Source organism: Zootoca vivipara, chromosome 6 (genome assembly GCF_965207765.1).
Source record: "Zootoca vivipara chromosome 6, rZooViv2.hap1.1, whole genome shotgun sequence".
In the NCBI taxonomy this organism is placed as follows: Eukaryota; Metazoa; Chordata; class Lepidosauria; order Squamata; family Lacertidae; genus Zootoca; species Zootoca vivipara.
In genome coordinates, this window is record NC_142589.1 from 74,171,705 (window position 1) to 74,187,412 (window position 15,708).

The window sequence follows — 15,708 nt, forward strand, 5'->3', positions numbered from 1 at the left end:
AAACCAATAATATGCATTTATTTTAAAAAAAATAGATGATGATATATATTGCATTAATTTCCCACTTTTCCTTCATGGTAGCATCCGGATTTAATCTTCATGACAACCCTGTGATGTAGGTTAGGCCAGGGGCATATCCAAGGGGGGAAGGGAGGCAGCTGCCCCTCGCCCTAGAACAAGTAAAAGAGTAGAAATACTTAACTACCAGACCAATCATGTTGGTCCTGCCCCCCCCCCAGCAAAAATCCTGGCTACGCTCTTGGGGTTAGGCTGACTGACTGACTGGCCCAAGGCTGAGTCTTCATGTCACAGTCTGTTTCATGTTGCTCTTCTGTTAGGGCTTATCCACACTTCACCTTGTCCTGGGGGCAGGGGAAAACTGCTCTTTAGTGCTCGATCGGTGCAAACAGCAATTCGGGTTTGTTTGCTTCAGTTGAGAACTAAAGAGCAGGTTTTCCTTGGGAAAGGAGTGGGGCAAATGGAAAACCACTCAGACCTGTACTTTAGAGGCACAGATCAAGTGGAAGTGTAGATGACCCCTTAGAAATAGACTTGTGGGTTCCTTTGTGCGCAAACAGACTGCAAACACCAACTAAATGGTAACATAAGGTAGATCTCCGTTCATCCCCTGGCTTCCTAGCTGCACTCCCATCCACGGTCCTGAGGCCAATCTAGACACCTTTATTCAACCCATCGACACTTCCAGGGATGCTGTTTTCATTGAATTACACAACGATGATGCGGGGGGCCACACGTAGTTCTCTGCATCTCCACCGTCTCCTGCAGTGCCTGGATCTGAAGTTGAAGCTTTGCGACTTCTTGCTCAAACCCTTCCTTCTGAAGGCGCTTCTGCTCCTAGGAAGTGGCAAGGATGAAGATGGAAGTCAGCCCCAGTTCCTCACAAAGCAGGTGGAATGAGAGGAATGAATAAAAGGACAAAGGGCTGTCTAGAGTGCCCATGTGTGTTATGCTATAGAGAGGATAGTCCTCTGTTTAAAGGCTGCCCAGTGCAAATCCATTGGGAAGATAAAGAACCCTAAGAAGGGAGAGCAGAGGCTCATCAGCAACACCTGGGCTGAAGGGCTGGGTGATATCTGGTTTTCGACATTGCGAGGTATCCCCAGATAAACACTGGGATATAGTGATATATCATGATGTCTGAAACATGGAACTATATAATGGAAGGGTGAAGTTTAGGCAAAAGAGTGGTCATGGAGATTAGCAGGTATACCTGAAGGAGAGTCTCCACCCCCATCGTTCAGCCCGGACACTGAGGTCCAGCTCCGAGGGCCTTCTGGCGGTTCCCTCACAGTGAGAAGCGAGGTTACAGGGAAACAGGCAGAGGGCCTTCTCGGTAGTGGCACCCGCCCTGTGGAATACCCTCCCATCAGATGTCAAGGAAATAAACAACTATCTGACTTTTAGAAGATGTCTGAAGGCAGCCCTGTTTAGGGAAGTTTTTAATATTTGATGTTTTATCACTAATAATAATAACAATCTGTTGGGAGCCACACAGAGTGGCTGGGGAAACTCAGCCAGATGTGCGGGGTAATAATAATAATAATAATAATAATAATAATAATAATAATAATAATAACAACTATTATTATTTGTTATGTGCTATGTGCTCACTGGAGCAAGATGTATTGTATTTCTACTGCAGTTGTTATTTCTAAACGTGGTGCTGTCCGTGTAAATTAACATATGGAAATCTTATGCAAGTGGCGTCATCAGAGTTCAAGGGCACATTCTAGTCAGGCAAAAACCCTCAAGGGGGGAATGCAATGCAGGGTCCGTAACAGGTAGGAAGGGAGGAGAGGAATTTAGGGATTTAAATAATAGTAATGTTATCAGTGGTGTGTCCTTTGTTTCTCAATTTGATCCTTTTACATGGTTTGGTATGTATTGTGGCATTTTATGCATTGTGGCCTGCAGTTATTTTTATTGGTCATAGTTTAGTAATTTTTTTATTGTAATTGCCAATTATTATTTGCTGATATTTTGAGAGTTGATTTCATTGTGTACTATTACATTCTACTAGATTACTGGATATTGCTTCATTTGATATAAGCCGTTCCATTTTAAAGATATGTTGTATTGGATCAGATTATTACAAGGCCCGTGTTCTTTTTTGTATGTTTTGTTGCTGTAAACCGCCTTGTGCATAGTAATATAGAAAGGTGGTATACAAATTAAAAGTGAAATGAAAAAAAAAATGTAGCTACAGAGGCCTGAGGTGATTCCAAAGAGCCTGAGAGCCTTGGGGGCCACACCTGTCCCCCAAGGCCTAAGTCTCCCCACCGCTGGTGTAGATGACCAAGGCTGCCCATAGAGGGCGCTGTTCGATTACCTCAAGCTTCCTGTTCATCATCATCTCATGCTCAGCCTGCATCTTCTTCCTGTCTTCTTCCATCTTGGCCACTAACTGTGCTTCATGCTGCTTATAACTCCGCTCTTTCTCCTGGGCCATCTTGATGGCCTCCTCTTTCCTTTGTTCCTGCAGCTTAGCTTCTCGTGCAGAAGCCTCGGCCCGGGCTCGCTCCGCTGCACAGAAAGAGACAAGCAGTGAGTTCATGCCGGTATTTTTTTTTAATTTCCAAAAGAAGCTGCAGATTTATTCCAGTCTACCTCCAGTCACCATCTACTGGGAGGACTCCAGAGGAGATGTCATGAATCTGCCCTGCAGGGGCACCCCACATTCATTACATGGGGATAGGAAATAACACAGCTCTTCTTCTGTAGATTCTCTTATCTTTTTCTGGTGTGTGGGGGGGGGGAGGGCAGAAAAGAACTGACGATAAACCAGAAAGGCATGAGAGGGGGATGTTTTCTTCGTGACCACCTGCAGAGATCTCATAAAAAGGCTGTGAGCAAAAAGTGGCGATTCCACATTAAATGGCCAGTGTGGAAGCAGCCTAAGTGTCTGTGAGTCGTAACAAGCTGTCCCTGAACAGATTCACCTTCAAGCTCCTTTTCTTTTTCTGTGAGGGTCCGGTCAGCCTGCAGAATGGACTGTGCTGCTGCCTCCTTGGATTTCAAGAATTCTTCCAGGGCCTTGGAAGCCTGAGAAAGAGTGGAGTCATTTGTTTGTTTCTATTCAACTCCCCCCCCCCTACACATCCCACACTCTCCCCAAATTTACTCCAAAGGATCAGAGGGACCCCTAGATTTAGGGGGGATGCAGGGGAAGGAGATGGGGGTCATTGAGCCCCACTGTGCTATCAATAATCCTTGCACAAATGGGATCTTACATTATCACTTTGTTGGATACAGCCCTGTGTACATATCTGGCATTATATAACTAATAATAACATTCTGAGGCTGCTAAAGGGGGAGTTATTTTTCTCAGGGGTATCCTTCTGGCCCTTGCCCCCCCCAATTGCTCTCCCACTGAGTCTGACTCACCATGATCCCTTTCCCAGGCAGTAGGTGATACTGTTCCAATTTTTCCTTCTGGTCATCCAGGAACTTCAGGTAACCACCAGCCACAGAGTAGCTCCCCTTGCTGAACTTCTCCTCCAGGTCCTGGAATAGCTCCAGGAGCACCGCCTGGCAACGATCTGACGACGCCTGCTCATTGCGAGAACACAACTCGGAAAGTTTGGATTGCAGCCGTTCCTGGGGTTGGGCAAGAAACAGATAGCGTCAGATGGGAACAGATGCTCAGCAGTAGAGGATGGTCCTATATTCCCCATTCCAGAGAGTCTGGAAACTCTAAGCATCCTAAAAACAAGGACAAATCTGTTGGCACGGTTCACTCTTTTCCCAGGCGGAAGGCCAAAGGAAAAGGAAAACAATGGGATCACTAGAGTCAAAAGATTCATTGTGTCTCCAGGAAAGCACAAACTTTCATTGGGCCACCCCTCCCAGCAATATCAACAAAGGAGAGCAGGATGTAACTCAAACATGCAATGTAAGATTAGCTTATTTGGAGTAAGAGGCTGGAGGTCCCCTAATTCAACCTTCTTGTCCATTTGTGTATAAAACCAGGTGGGCTAGTGCAAAAAGCACATTTGGGGACCCAGGGGGGTGACCGAGGTGCCCTTGATGTGAGAAGTGGTTTTAGCCACAGATCAACAACTGGGAACCCCAGAACCAAATCTGGTTGTCATCAGTTGGCTTCCCATTTGCCAACTGAGAGGGAGAAGAAATGCATAGAAGAACTAGCGGACTTGGATAACAGGACTGCTGCTAGTCCACTTTGCCTGAAGAAGAGATCAGCTGGTCCACAAACCTCTGTTCCACTCCAAAAAATGGTACTCCCACTATTAGTTGCTTACTCGAAACACCTCCCTGGGAACCGGATCAACTTCTTGTCCCTGCACAATGGGGCTAATGGGGTCAACTCCCTCCCCTTCCTAAGCGTACTCCTGCCTGTGCGGATTGCTCTGTGTTTAACCTTCTCTCTTCTTGTCTGCCCTCTCCCTCTGCCTGCACTTCTTCCCTGAGAGCCGATGTATTCATGGCACATGCCAAGAATCCAGGTGTCATTCCTCGACATCCTGGCCAGTCAGTCCCTGAACTAGGGCAAGAATCAACCTGCTACCCTCTGTGGAAAAGGAAAGAAACACTTTTGAGTCTCAAACGTTCCATCCAACAACAAATCTTCAGTTTTCCCAGTATAGGAATGGCCACTTGCTTGAGTGGGGAAGCTCAGAAAGAGCAGGGCAAAAGGTGTGTGGATAAGGCCTCAAATAAGAGGACCTGCTGCAAGTCTACTTTGCCTGAAAAAGGAGGCCCGTCTACTACCCTCTGTCCTCACCTCAAACTGGTCCTCCCACAGTTAGTTCCTCATTCTAAGCACCTCCCTTGGCAACAGGGTCACTTTTTCATCCCAACAAAACCAAGTGGCTGCCAGATGTTCCGTGTTCCTAGGGGCATCTTAGCTCAACTCAACTAGCTCCAATGGCATCCAATCAATGGCCAACACAACCTTGCTAAGGAGCTGGATCTCATCCCTTGACATCTTGGCTACTCAGTCTCTGAACTAGGACAGGAATGAATACATTGCCCCATTGAAAGGAACCTCCCATTTCTGAGTAGCCAATTTTCCATCCAACACAAAATCCTTCTAGTTTTCCCCATATCAGATATAGAGAGCCCCATATCTCATGCCCACCAGTGAGTTAATCCCCATACCCCAAGTTCTTTCTGATAGTCGTGATCGTCATCCTTGAAGGCCCGAGCCAAGAACACTTTAATGGCCTCCTTCTCATATTGGGCGTGCACTTTCAGCAGCTCCTCAATAGTCTCGGTGGGCAGCTTCAACTGTTTCTCTATCTCCGCTTCATAGTGTGTAATGGCATCGTGCACTGCAGCTGTGTTCTCAATCTGCGCCAAGGCTACCACCGCGTTCTCTATGCAGGGTATGGACCCACTGGAGATTGTATCCACGTAGGTCACCACCAGGTGACCCAGCACTGCAAAGGGAGGGAAGAAAGCCAGTTTATTTATTTTAGCTAGCTAGTTGGATTTCTATGGTGACACATGCTGTATTCCTATTTCAATTATATTAAGTTGTGGGTATCTGCCAGGGGTTACCACTTGCGCAATGGGACTTTCCCCTCTCTCCTGTGAAGCATTACGACGATTCCTTTTCTCCCTCTGGACTCCGTCTGTGTTACTTAAGTGACTTGGTTAACACATCCATTTTTTCTGGTCCCTTCCCTTCTACTCACATGTCCCGGTCACCAGGTGTCCTCCTTGGATCATTTTGGGCTGAGCGCTCTCATATATGTGCTGGCGGAAACGGTGTGCTTGCACCACAAAGTTGGGGCTTAGCATCTTTTCAGACAGGTCGTCCAGTTCCGATAAGTCATGGCTTCTGGCTGGGCAGTCAAAGACAAAGCACTTGCGGCTGGGGAAGTATTGGCGGATGCATTTCTTGGCAAGATCCAGCTTCTCAGGTTGTCCTGGAGAGGGAGAATTGCAAGAAAATTCAAAGCCATCAGTCTACCGGTACCTGGGCTGCTGCATTCCATCTTTGCTCCAGACGTCATGCCTGCCTCAGCTCAAATTCAGCTGGCCAAGAGGTGCAATCCTTCATGTCAACTCTACCATTTTGGAATGCACATTTGTCATGGCTTCTGTGAAAACACCCCTATGCCAAAATCTTCCCACCTGCAGAAAGCTGATGAACCAGGGAGGAAAATTCTAGCTCATCCTGTTTTCCTGTTCGTTTTGCCAGCGGATTCTGTCAAGGATAATAATAACTATCTGACTTTTAGAAGATATATGAAGGCAGCCCTGTTTAGGGAAGTTATTAATGTTTGGTGTTTTACTGTGTTTTTAATATTTTGTTTGGAGCTGCCTAGAGTGGCTGGGGAAATAATACTAATACTTATTATTATTATTATTATTACCTCCAGAAATCTAGCAGAATACAGAGGAGGTTTAGCACTCAATTCCACGTTAATTGCTTCCAGAAACAAACATCTGTTTGCAACCCCATTAACCCAGAAAATTGTGGAGTAAAATGACAGAATTGGGGGCCATACAGTTCTTGCCTGCCAGCAGGGCTCTTTTGGGGTTCTTCTGTTCAAAGGCCCCATTTCACAGAAAGACTCTCCCATTTTTCATCATGTCTATAGAATTTCGACTTCCCACTGACGCAGATGTTATAAAAAGCTAACAAGAATGTCATTCAGGGATGGGGGAATCTCAGGCCTGTGGGCCAAAAACAGCCCTGCAGGTCTCTCTGGGTGGCCCTCAGGACTCCCCAGTCCATACCCCTTCTCTTCAGGGAAGAAGAAGAAGAAGAAGAAGAAGAAGAAGAAGAAGAAGAAGAAGAAGAAGAAGAAGAAGAAGAAGAAGAAGAAGAAGAAGAGTTTGGATTTGATATCCCGCTTTATCACTACCCTAAGGAGTCTCAAAGCGGCTAACATTCTCCTTTCCTTTTCTCCCCCACAACAGACACCCTGTGAGGTGAGTGGGGCTGAGAGACTTCAGAGAAGTGTGACTAGCCCAAGGTCACCCAGCAGCTGCATGTGGAGGAGCGGAGACGCGAACCCGGTTCCCCAGATTACGAGTCTACCGCTTACCCACTACACCACACTGGCTCTCAATGGCTCTGCCTTGCAGCCTCCTTGAGAGCTTTTGCCCAGCTGAACTGTGTCCCTGACCTCCAATAAGGCTTTTTGCTTGTGTGGGTGGAAAATATGACAACCTGCCGTACTAAGGTCAATTCTACAGATGCCCTGTGGCCCCCATAAGTTTGCTCAGAAGGGAATGCGGCCCCTTGAATTATAAAGGTTCCCCACCCCTGATAGAGTCAGTCCTTGCCACAGCCTCAAATCGGTGACGCAAGACCCAACCCTATGCCTGGGTGGGATCCCATCAGCCCCCTTTGCTGTACCTTTCTTCCTCCTCAAGGCATTCTCCAGATATTTGTCAGAAGAGATAGGGCTTCCGTTCAGCTTCAGCTGTAGCGTGAAATCACGCACAGCCCAAACGAAGGCTGGAAAGAACCTGAGAAATTCGTCACTGTTTTCCTCCTCTCCATCCTCAGAGGTCTTTGTGGTTGTGGCTTTTACCTTGATTCGCTTAGTCAGCTCTGTCACATACCTGGGATTACACTAAGGAATTTATGGAGATGACTCTTGTAGCCTAGTGAGGCAACAATCTCTCAAGTGACCCTTAAATAACTTAAATAACACAAGAGTCCAGAGAGAAAGGTGGTGCTGTAGGCTTGCGGGCGCCATCTAGTATCCTGCAAAGAATTGCATGGGGGATATCCCATAATGTTCATGGAGATACCACACAAACCAAAGTCCCTGCCCCATCTACTCTGGCTGCAAATCAGGGAGCTGGAGGTGAAATGGAGTTTGCATGGAAGGATACTGCTGTTTTTCCAAGGCAAACTGGTCGATGGTACCCATGCTGTTGTAGACCAAGGTGCTGCTAAGCAGAATGGACAAGGCAAAGATCCACGCGTCGTTCTCGATGTTGCTCTGTAGGGAGGGATAGGAATAATTGGCACGAAACCCTCACACACTGGGCTTCCACCTGTTTTATTTATTTGCATCTGACGCCATTTCTAGACCGCTCAATTGCGGCAAAGCCTGTAAGCAGTTTGCAATAAATTTGTTTAAAAAAAATCAATAAAAAAGCTGAAAACATTGGAAAACATAGAATAGCCAACAAAGGTCTGTATAGTTAAAGCTATGGTTTTCCCAGTAGTGATGTATGGAAGTGAGAGCTGGACCATAAAGAAGGCTGATCGCCGAAGAATTGATGCTTTTGAATTATGGTGCTGGAGGAGACTCTTGAGAGTCCCATGGACTGCAAGAAGATCAAACCTATCCATTCTGAAGGAAATCAGCCCTGAGTGCTCACTGGAAGGACAGATCCTGAAGCTGAGGCTCCAATACTTTGGCCACCTCATGAGAAGAGAAGACTCCCTGGAAAAGATCCTGATGTTGGGGAAAATTGAGGGCACTAGGAGAAGAGGATGAGATGGTTGGACAGTGTTCTCGAAGCTACGAACATGAGTTTGACCAAACTGCGGGAGGCAGTGGAAGACAGGAGTGCCTGGTGTGCTCTGGTCCATGGGGTCACGAAGAGTCGGACATGACTAAACGACTAAACAACAACAAAGAGTTGGAAGGTACCCCAGGGGTCATCTAGTCCAACCCCCGGCAATGCAATTTTTTAATTTAAGAAAATCTACAGTAAGAGAGATTAAAAGCATATCAACATATTTGCTAGGTTTACCTTAAAAAGTTTTAATTTCTTTCAGGAAATTGTACAATGATGGTGCCTTCCCGAGTTGTTGCACTCACTAGAGTTAGGGACACTGCTTTGGTGGGTATTTTCTGTTCCCACTGCCTCACACTGTGGTGACTTTCAAGAGCTCTGGGGCTGGTCTTAGTCTAGTTTTCCTGTTGTGCATAAGGACTTTGTAGAAAACCGTCTAAGGCAAATGATTTATAATGAGTTGGAAAAAATGTTTAAAATAACTTTTGTTAAAAAACCAGCAACTTTTTTATTAGGAATTCTAGGTCCAGATATACCAATGGAGAGGAAAAGACTGTTTATGTATGCTATGGCAGCTGCACGGATGTTATTATCCTAAAGATGGAAGGAAGATAAAGTACCTACAAGAGAAGAATGGCTGACAAAAATGATGGACTATGTGGAAATGGCAAAAATGACCAGGAAGATCAGAGTTCAAGAGGATAATAAATTTGATAAAGAATGGGGGAAATTTATAAGTTACTTAAAATAACACTGCAAACAATTAAAAACATTGGCAGGATTTTAAAAAAAAAACCCACTTGCAATGTAACGAGAACTATGGTGAGAACTGAGGTTAAAGAAAATATGGAGAACATTATATGATGCAGTTGGAAAAGAATAACTATGGAAACCATGGAAGGGTGAAGGGAATTCCAAGGATTCAGAGAATCCTATATGTATATGATTATGATTTATGTGTGACGCTAATTGTTAAAGCTAAAAATGAATAAAAAATTATTATTTTAAAAAAGGAAACTCTCCAAAGCATCAACTCCCTGCTTCCAAATGTTTGCACATCGCCCAGCCAATCCATGTCCAAAAGCTTTGGGAGTGCTCCAGATAAGCCCAGCTCTTAGGACTGCCAGCTCAGGAGCATCCCAGACCCTGAGATTTCAAGGTCAAAACCTGAGACCTAGTATACCTGAAGGAGCGTCTCCACCCCCATCATTCTGCCCGGACACTGAGGTCTAGTGCCGAGGGCCTTCTGGCAGTTCCCTTGCTGGGGGAAGCGAAGTTACAGAGAACCAGGCAGAGGGCTTTCTCAGTAGTGGCACCCACCCTGTGGAATGCCCTCCCACCAGATGTCAAAGAGGAACAACAACTACCAGACGTTTAGGAGACATATGAAGGCAGCCCTGTTTAGGGAAACTTTTAATATTTAATAGATTATTGTATTTTAATGTTCTGTTGGAAGCCGCCCAGAGTGCCTGGGGAAACCCAGCCAGATGGGTGGGTTATAAATAATAAATGATGTTGTTGATGATGATGATGATGTCATGGGGATCTTAATAAGTGTGACACATTTCTCCCCACAACAACCCTGTGAGGTATATTAGGCTGAAAGGCAGTGACTGACCCAAGGCCACCCAGCAAGCTTTGTGGCTGAGTGGGGATTCGAACCCTGGCCTCCCAAGTCTCAGCCCAACATCCTAACCCCTGCATCACACTGGTTCCAGCCCTGACCTCCAGGTTACCTTCTCCACATCATCCAGTCCTTCCGTGTCCAAAAGCACCAAGGTGTGGTCAGGATTTTCAGGGTGAGGAAGGCACCACATCCAGATACCCATGGTCTCTGCTTGTATGGTGGCACCCAGAGAGAAGCCTGTAGGGTACAAAGTGGAAAGAGATCAGGTTTGAGGGGATCACCTGTGTGTTTGTTGTGGGCGGAGGCGCTGTTTTCCAACTCTCAATAGTACTCACTCCAATTCTTAAAATGAAGGGCTTCCACCTTTTGCAAACAGATTCTTCCTGCAGACTCACCTTTCTTCTTTCCTGCCAACTTGTTCATGAGGTAGGACTTGCCAGTGCGGTACAGTCCCACAATGGCCACCACCACCACTGGCTGTTGGATGCTCTGCAAGATCTTCAGGGCTTCCTGGTTGACCCGCAGCTGTTCATTGGGGTTGTTCTCGATCAGGCACATTGGCCCTTCCATGTTCACCGACGGAGGCCGCGGAGAGCCCATGAGAGGGACGGATCAGGACGAAGAACCTCCTGGGAGAAAAAGTAAAGTACTGCACTATCCAGTTCTGCTCTCACTATATTGCTGGTGAAAAGAAAAACCCAGGTACTTCTCTCTCTTATTGAAATAATTTTTATCTGATTTTACAAGTGTAGAGTTATAACAATACAAGATAGATAAATGGACCCCTGACCGTTACGTTCATTCATGGACGACTCTGGGATTGCGGCGCTCATCTCGCTTTACTGGCCGAGGGAGCCAGTGTACAGCTTCCGGGTCATGTGGCCAGCATGACTAAGCAGCTTCTGGCAAACCAGAGCAGCACACGGAAACGCCGTTTACCTTCCCGCCGGAATGGTACCGATTTATCTACTTGCACTTTGACGTGCTTTCGAACTGCTAGGTTGGCAGGAGCAGGGACAGAGCAATGGGAGCTCACCCCGTCGCGGGGATTCGAACCGCCGACCTTCTGATCGGCAAGCCCAAGGCTCCGTGGTTTTGACCACAGCGCCACCCGTGTCCCTAACAATACAAGATACATATCCATATCTAGAGATTTCTCTGAATCTCCAGACTTCCCACCATCCTTTCCATGGGTCCTATTGTCAACTTTTTTGACTGCATATTATTTCATAATCCATATTTTGTATCTTTCAATACTTTCCATGATATTTGCTACATGACAAGTGTTATTAGAATCCTGCTAATGTTTTCATCTGCTTACAGTGGTCTCCTAAATAAATTATGCATTTTTGTCTTCTTAGTTCCTGAGCTTTCCAGTCAGTTTTGCCATTTTGGCATAGTCCAATAGCTTAGTTTGTCATTCCTCCCTGGTAGGGACTTTGTCTTCTTTCTATTTCCGAGCTAGCAACATCTGTGGGGTAGTCGTCGCATACATAAAACCCCTGGTACTTCTTGGCAAGTTGGCTGAACCCAGATAGTGGCTTCTTCGTTTAAAAACAAACATAAAAACTAAACAAACAACCCTCAAGTGGTAAGTCAAACATAAGCCAAGGTTTGTTCTCAGCTTGTTTTTGATCTGGTGCTCATGGTTTGTTTGAAACAAACAAACCATAGTATAGTTTTATCACTTGGTTAGTTAGTTACATTTCTTTGCCATCTCTTCATCTGAGAATCACAGGGGAGGTTTCAATGTAAAAACACAAAAACACCTAATGTAGTAAGCCACATGGATGGCATGCATGGGAGAGGAGCTGTGCAGAGAACTGGATAGTGGGTGGGGACCCAGGGGACACATTTATGATTAAGCCATGGTTTATAACAAACAGTAGCTTTTTGTGATGTGCAAACGAGGGCACTGGGCTTTTACTGTGGAATAGCTATACTATGTTTGTTTACATTTTACAAAGTTATCTCAACAATGTCATGAACAACACATCCCCCCCTCTTGTTTTCCCTGTTCATCTTCTACGTCCTATGCTCCCCCACCCACCCCAAGTTCAGAAAATCTGGCTTTTTAAAAACTCAGCAGAATAGCTGCTCCGTTTTCCTAAGAGTAGATGTCGTATTTCACTACTATTCTGCACATCAACAAAGGTTTCAGGTGTTCCATGGTATCAGGACCCTAGAAAGTACAGATACTGAATTGCGAAGAGGGCTTATGCAGATGTACCTTCTCAAACATATGCACCTCTTTTGCAGACATCCAAGTTTGATGCACAAACAGATAGCCTGGCCCCTTTTATTTCTGCACTGCTAAAGGGTATTCGTAAAAGCATTATGAAACTCACTGTCCGCTTTGCTTTCAAGCTGTTTCTGGAAATGCTCTTTTTTCAGCTTCCTCCTCTCTTTTTTTTTTACCAGAACTCCCTTGTTTTTAAAAGAATTTCCTCTTTTGAAATCAAGAGCTGGACTTTCCCCGCAACTGTTTAGATAGTTCATAGAATCTTAGAGTTGGAAAGGACCCCAAGTTAATGGATTTGATAGCACTGTGGTCAGTGTTCCTGGTCAGTTATAGGGCACAGTACCAAACAGGACTATGACCAAGGTCACCTCCCCTTTAGTTGGTTCTGTGTCCAGCTGTTCCAAGCCACAGTTGTTTGCAGCGTCTGAAACTTTGCCTCTTTGTAGCCCAAACATGCACAGCTGATGAATCTGAGCAGAGTGTAAGGGTTGGGTTCACATTTGGGTTGTGCACGCCACATATATTTAAAGCAAACCTCCCCCCAAAGAATCCTGGGAATTGTAGTTTGTAAAAGGTGCTGAAATTGTAGATCTGTGAGGCATAAACCACAGCTCCCAGGATTCTTAGGGGGCGGGAATGTGCTTTCTCTGTATGGTGTGCAGATCCATTGCAAGCAATGAGATTGTCCCATTTACCTGATGGGTCTACTCTAAGTCTAACTAAGTGTGCATGCACACGAAAGCTCATACCTATGACAAACTTAGTTGGTCTCTAAGGTGCTACTGGAAGGAATTTTTTTTATTTTTTGTTTCGACTATGTCAGACCAACACGGCTACCTACCTGTAATAAGTCTGGATCCACTGCTTAATTGCTTGAAGATCAACTTCCAGAGAAATCTCTAGTCCCACAAGTGAAAACTGCAACAAAACGCTGTGCAGTGTGCTCTATAGTGCTAGCCAGCCACTTGTGCCCTTTTCCAGGATAGCTCCATTCCATCCTACCCTCTCTAGTTTGAATTATCTCTGTATTCTCTGCCTACTTGAATTTCTGAATTTCTCTCTAGTTTGAATTATCTCTGTATTCTCTGCCTATTTGAATTATCTCTGTATTTTCTGCCTACTGAGCAAGGCAAGCTCAGGGACAAGCAATTAATTGGCTGTCATCGGCTGAGGCACGAGTAAGGGAAAATGAGAACCATTCTTTGAAAAGCCTGCCTGTGGCTTCTTCAGACTCTTTTCTGTAAGATCTGAGGAACTAATTTATTATTATCATTATCATTATCATTATCATTATCATTATTAAAAAGGTCAGAAACATCCAAGCAGATCCCAGAGTATGTATGTGTGTACAATGACAACGAAAATCCAATATATCGTAACAGTGAGAACGACACAACCATTAAAGCAAGCAAGCAAGCAAACCGCAGACAAATGCAGCACCGGTCCTTCCATCAGACAGAGTGAGGCAGCTGCCTCAGGTGGCAGATTTTAGGGGGACTGCAGATTGCTGCAGAAATGAAAATAATCAAATTTAAGACTGGAAGAAAGAGAAGCTGAGAGAGCTAAAATTGGTGGCTGCTTCCATCCCTAGCTGCCAGTATCCTTCCACTCACCCAAGCAGTCCCTTCCCTGCTCTGAGAAGTCTGGCCTCCGAAGCTTATGCCTGTCTCTCTCAAGCCAACAGGAGGGACAGGAGGAAGGAGAATGGTACTTACAGAGTTAATTTGCTGGGAGCAGCAGCTGATGCTCTGGGTTGCTGCTGAGTCTCACTGCCTGTGGACAGAGCTTCTGCCAAAGGCAAGAGGTTGCTGTGGTTCTTCTCTTCCTGGAGCCATGCACACCTCTTCTCCTTTCACTGAACTTCGCCTGGTTTTTTATGGCGGTGCGGTGGATGCTTCCTGGATTTCCCTGCTGACCCTGGGGATTTCCTTGCCTGGAATCTTCCTTCTTTCAGCATTGCATGAGAAATGTCTACTTCTAGTTTCACTTTTTCCTTTCAAGGAAACTGCCTTTGTCCTTTGAACAAACAACTCTTGCAGCCTTGGAAGCAGAGGGTGGGTGATTAGGAGAAGTGGGATTATTGCTCTGCAGGCAACAGGCTTGAGTTGTGTAATTCGCTCACTCCCGGCTCATGAATCCTCCTCAGTAACTGTAATTCGGGTTGTTTCTTCTGCTTCAAGGCTCTGTTTGCGACAAAAGCCTGCAGAAGAGACATGGCTCAATTTCCAAGGTGGTGGTGGTGGTGGTGGTGAGCCATAGAATCAAAGAATCATAGAATTGTGGAGTTGGAGGGGGCACCAAGGCTCATCTAGTCCAACCCCCTGCAATGCAGGAATACTTCCCACAATCTTTGAACCACCAAACTTCTAGTTCACAACCAGATGTTGTGTGTTAGACTGGGGGAAGTCTAACACAATGTAGCATCAGGCACTAAAAACTTCCCTGAACAGGGTTGCTTACAGATGCCTTTTAAAAGTCACCTAATTATTTATCTTTTTGACATCTGCTGGGAGGGTTTCCACTACCGAGAAGGCCCTCTGCCTGGTTCCCTGTAACCTCACTTCTCACAGTGAGGGAACTGCCAGAAGGCTCTCGGAGCTGGACCTCTGTGTCCGGGCAGAACGATGGGGGTGGAGACTCTCCTTCAGGTATACAGTGTGAAAGCCATTTAGGGCTTTAAAGGTCAGCACCAACACTCTGAATTGTGTTTGGAAATGTACTGGGAGCCAATGTAGATATTTTAGGACTGGTGTTCTATACTCCCAGAGGTTGCTAAAAGAAGCAAGGATTTTGAGAAGCTGCAAAACAATTTATCCCAACTGGACAAACGGACAGCAAAATGGCAAATGTGATGCAATGTAAGCAAATGCAACATGATCAAGTGTCCCTATGAGGAAATATTATGTTTGAGTCTTTGTAGCTTAGAAAAAAAGACAAGTAACACCTGACCCCACCCCAGTTACCATTCCCCTTTACTTCCTAATGTAACACTAATGTCTCACAACAAATGAAACTGATCTGTAGAAAACACAGCTTGAAAAAAGAGACATTGCACATACTTTTGTAAACCAAGAATTTTTAATAAAAAAAAATTTCAAATAAAAAAACCCCAATAAAAAGGCAAGTAAGTGGAAACACTATAAAGTAAGGCTACCATACATCCCAATTTTCCTGGATATTACTGGGATTTCAAAGGCAGAATCGACGTCCGGGGGGAGGGGGATTTGTCCTAGATGTTAGACAAGTCCATCAAAAAATCAGTCCTTGGGGTCTTCCTAAAAAAAAAAGCTCTACAACTCTCAGGGCGTCCTGGTTTTTACTTTTTGAAATACACCAACCCTACTATAAAGGTGTAGAAAAGTAT

The 15,708-nt window shown here is 45.3% G+C and overlaps 1 protein-coding gene across 2 annotated transcripts; it reads right to left on the bottom strand.

Moving 5' to 3' along the window:
- Nucleotides 1-28: 28 nt before the first annotated feature.
- Nucleotides 29-14,315, bottom strand: LOC118087597 (guanylate-binding protein 1-like). 2 transcript variants are annotated; one of them, XM_088672599.1, is made up of 12 exons: nucleotides 14,060-14,315; nucleotides 10,498-10,731; nucleotides 10,212-10,339; nucleotides 7,840-7,949; nucleotides 7,355-7,563; nucleotides 5,679-5,912; nucleotides 5,140-5,420; nucleotides 3,406-3,618; nucleotides 2,961-3,063; nucleotides 2,351-2,544; nucleotides 680-855; nucleotides 29-170 (listed from the first exon to the last, which is right to left on the bottom strand). In XM_088672599.1, the coding sequence occupies exons 2-11, from the start codon at nucleotides 10,700-10,702 to the stop codon at nucleotides 718-720; spliced, it is 1,815 nt and encodes a 604-aa protein (XP_088528725.1). In that variant the 5' UTR covers nucleotides 10,703-10,731; nucleotides 14,060-14,315; the 3' UTR covers nucleotides 29-170; nucleotides 680-717. The 2 variants fall into 2 exon arrangements, with proteins under 2 accessions (XP_088528725.1, XP_034976287.3); XM_035120396.3 differs by lacking the exon at nucleotides 14,060-14,315 and adding an exon at nucleotides 13,958-13,976 and having other exon boundaries at nucleotides 29-855.
- Between the last annotated feature and the right edge of the window lie 1,393 nt (nucleotides 14,316-15,708).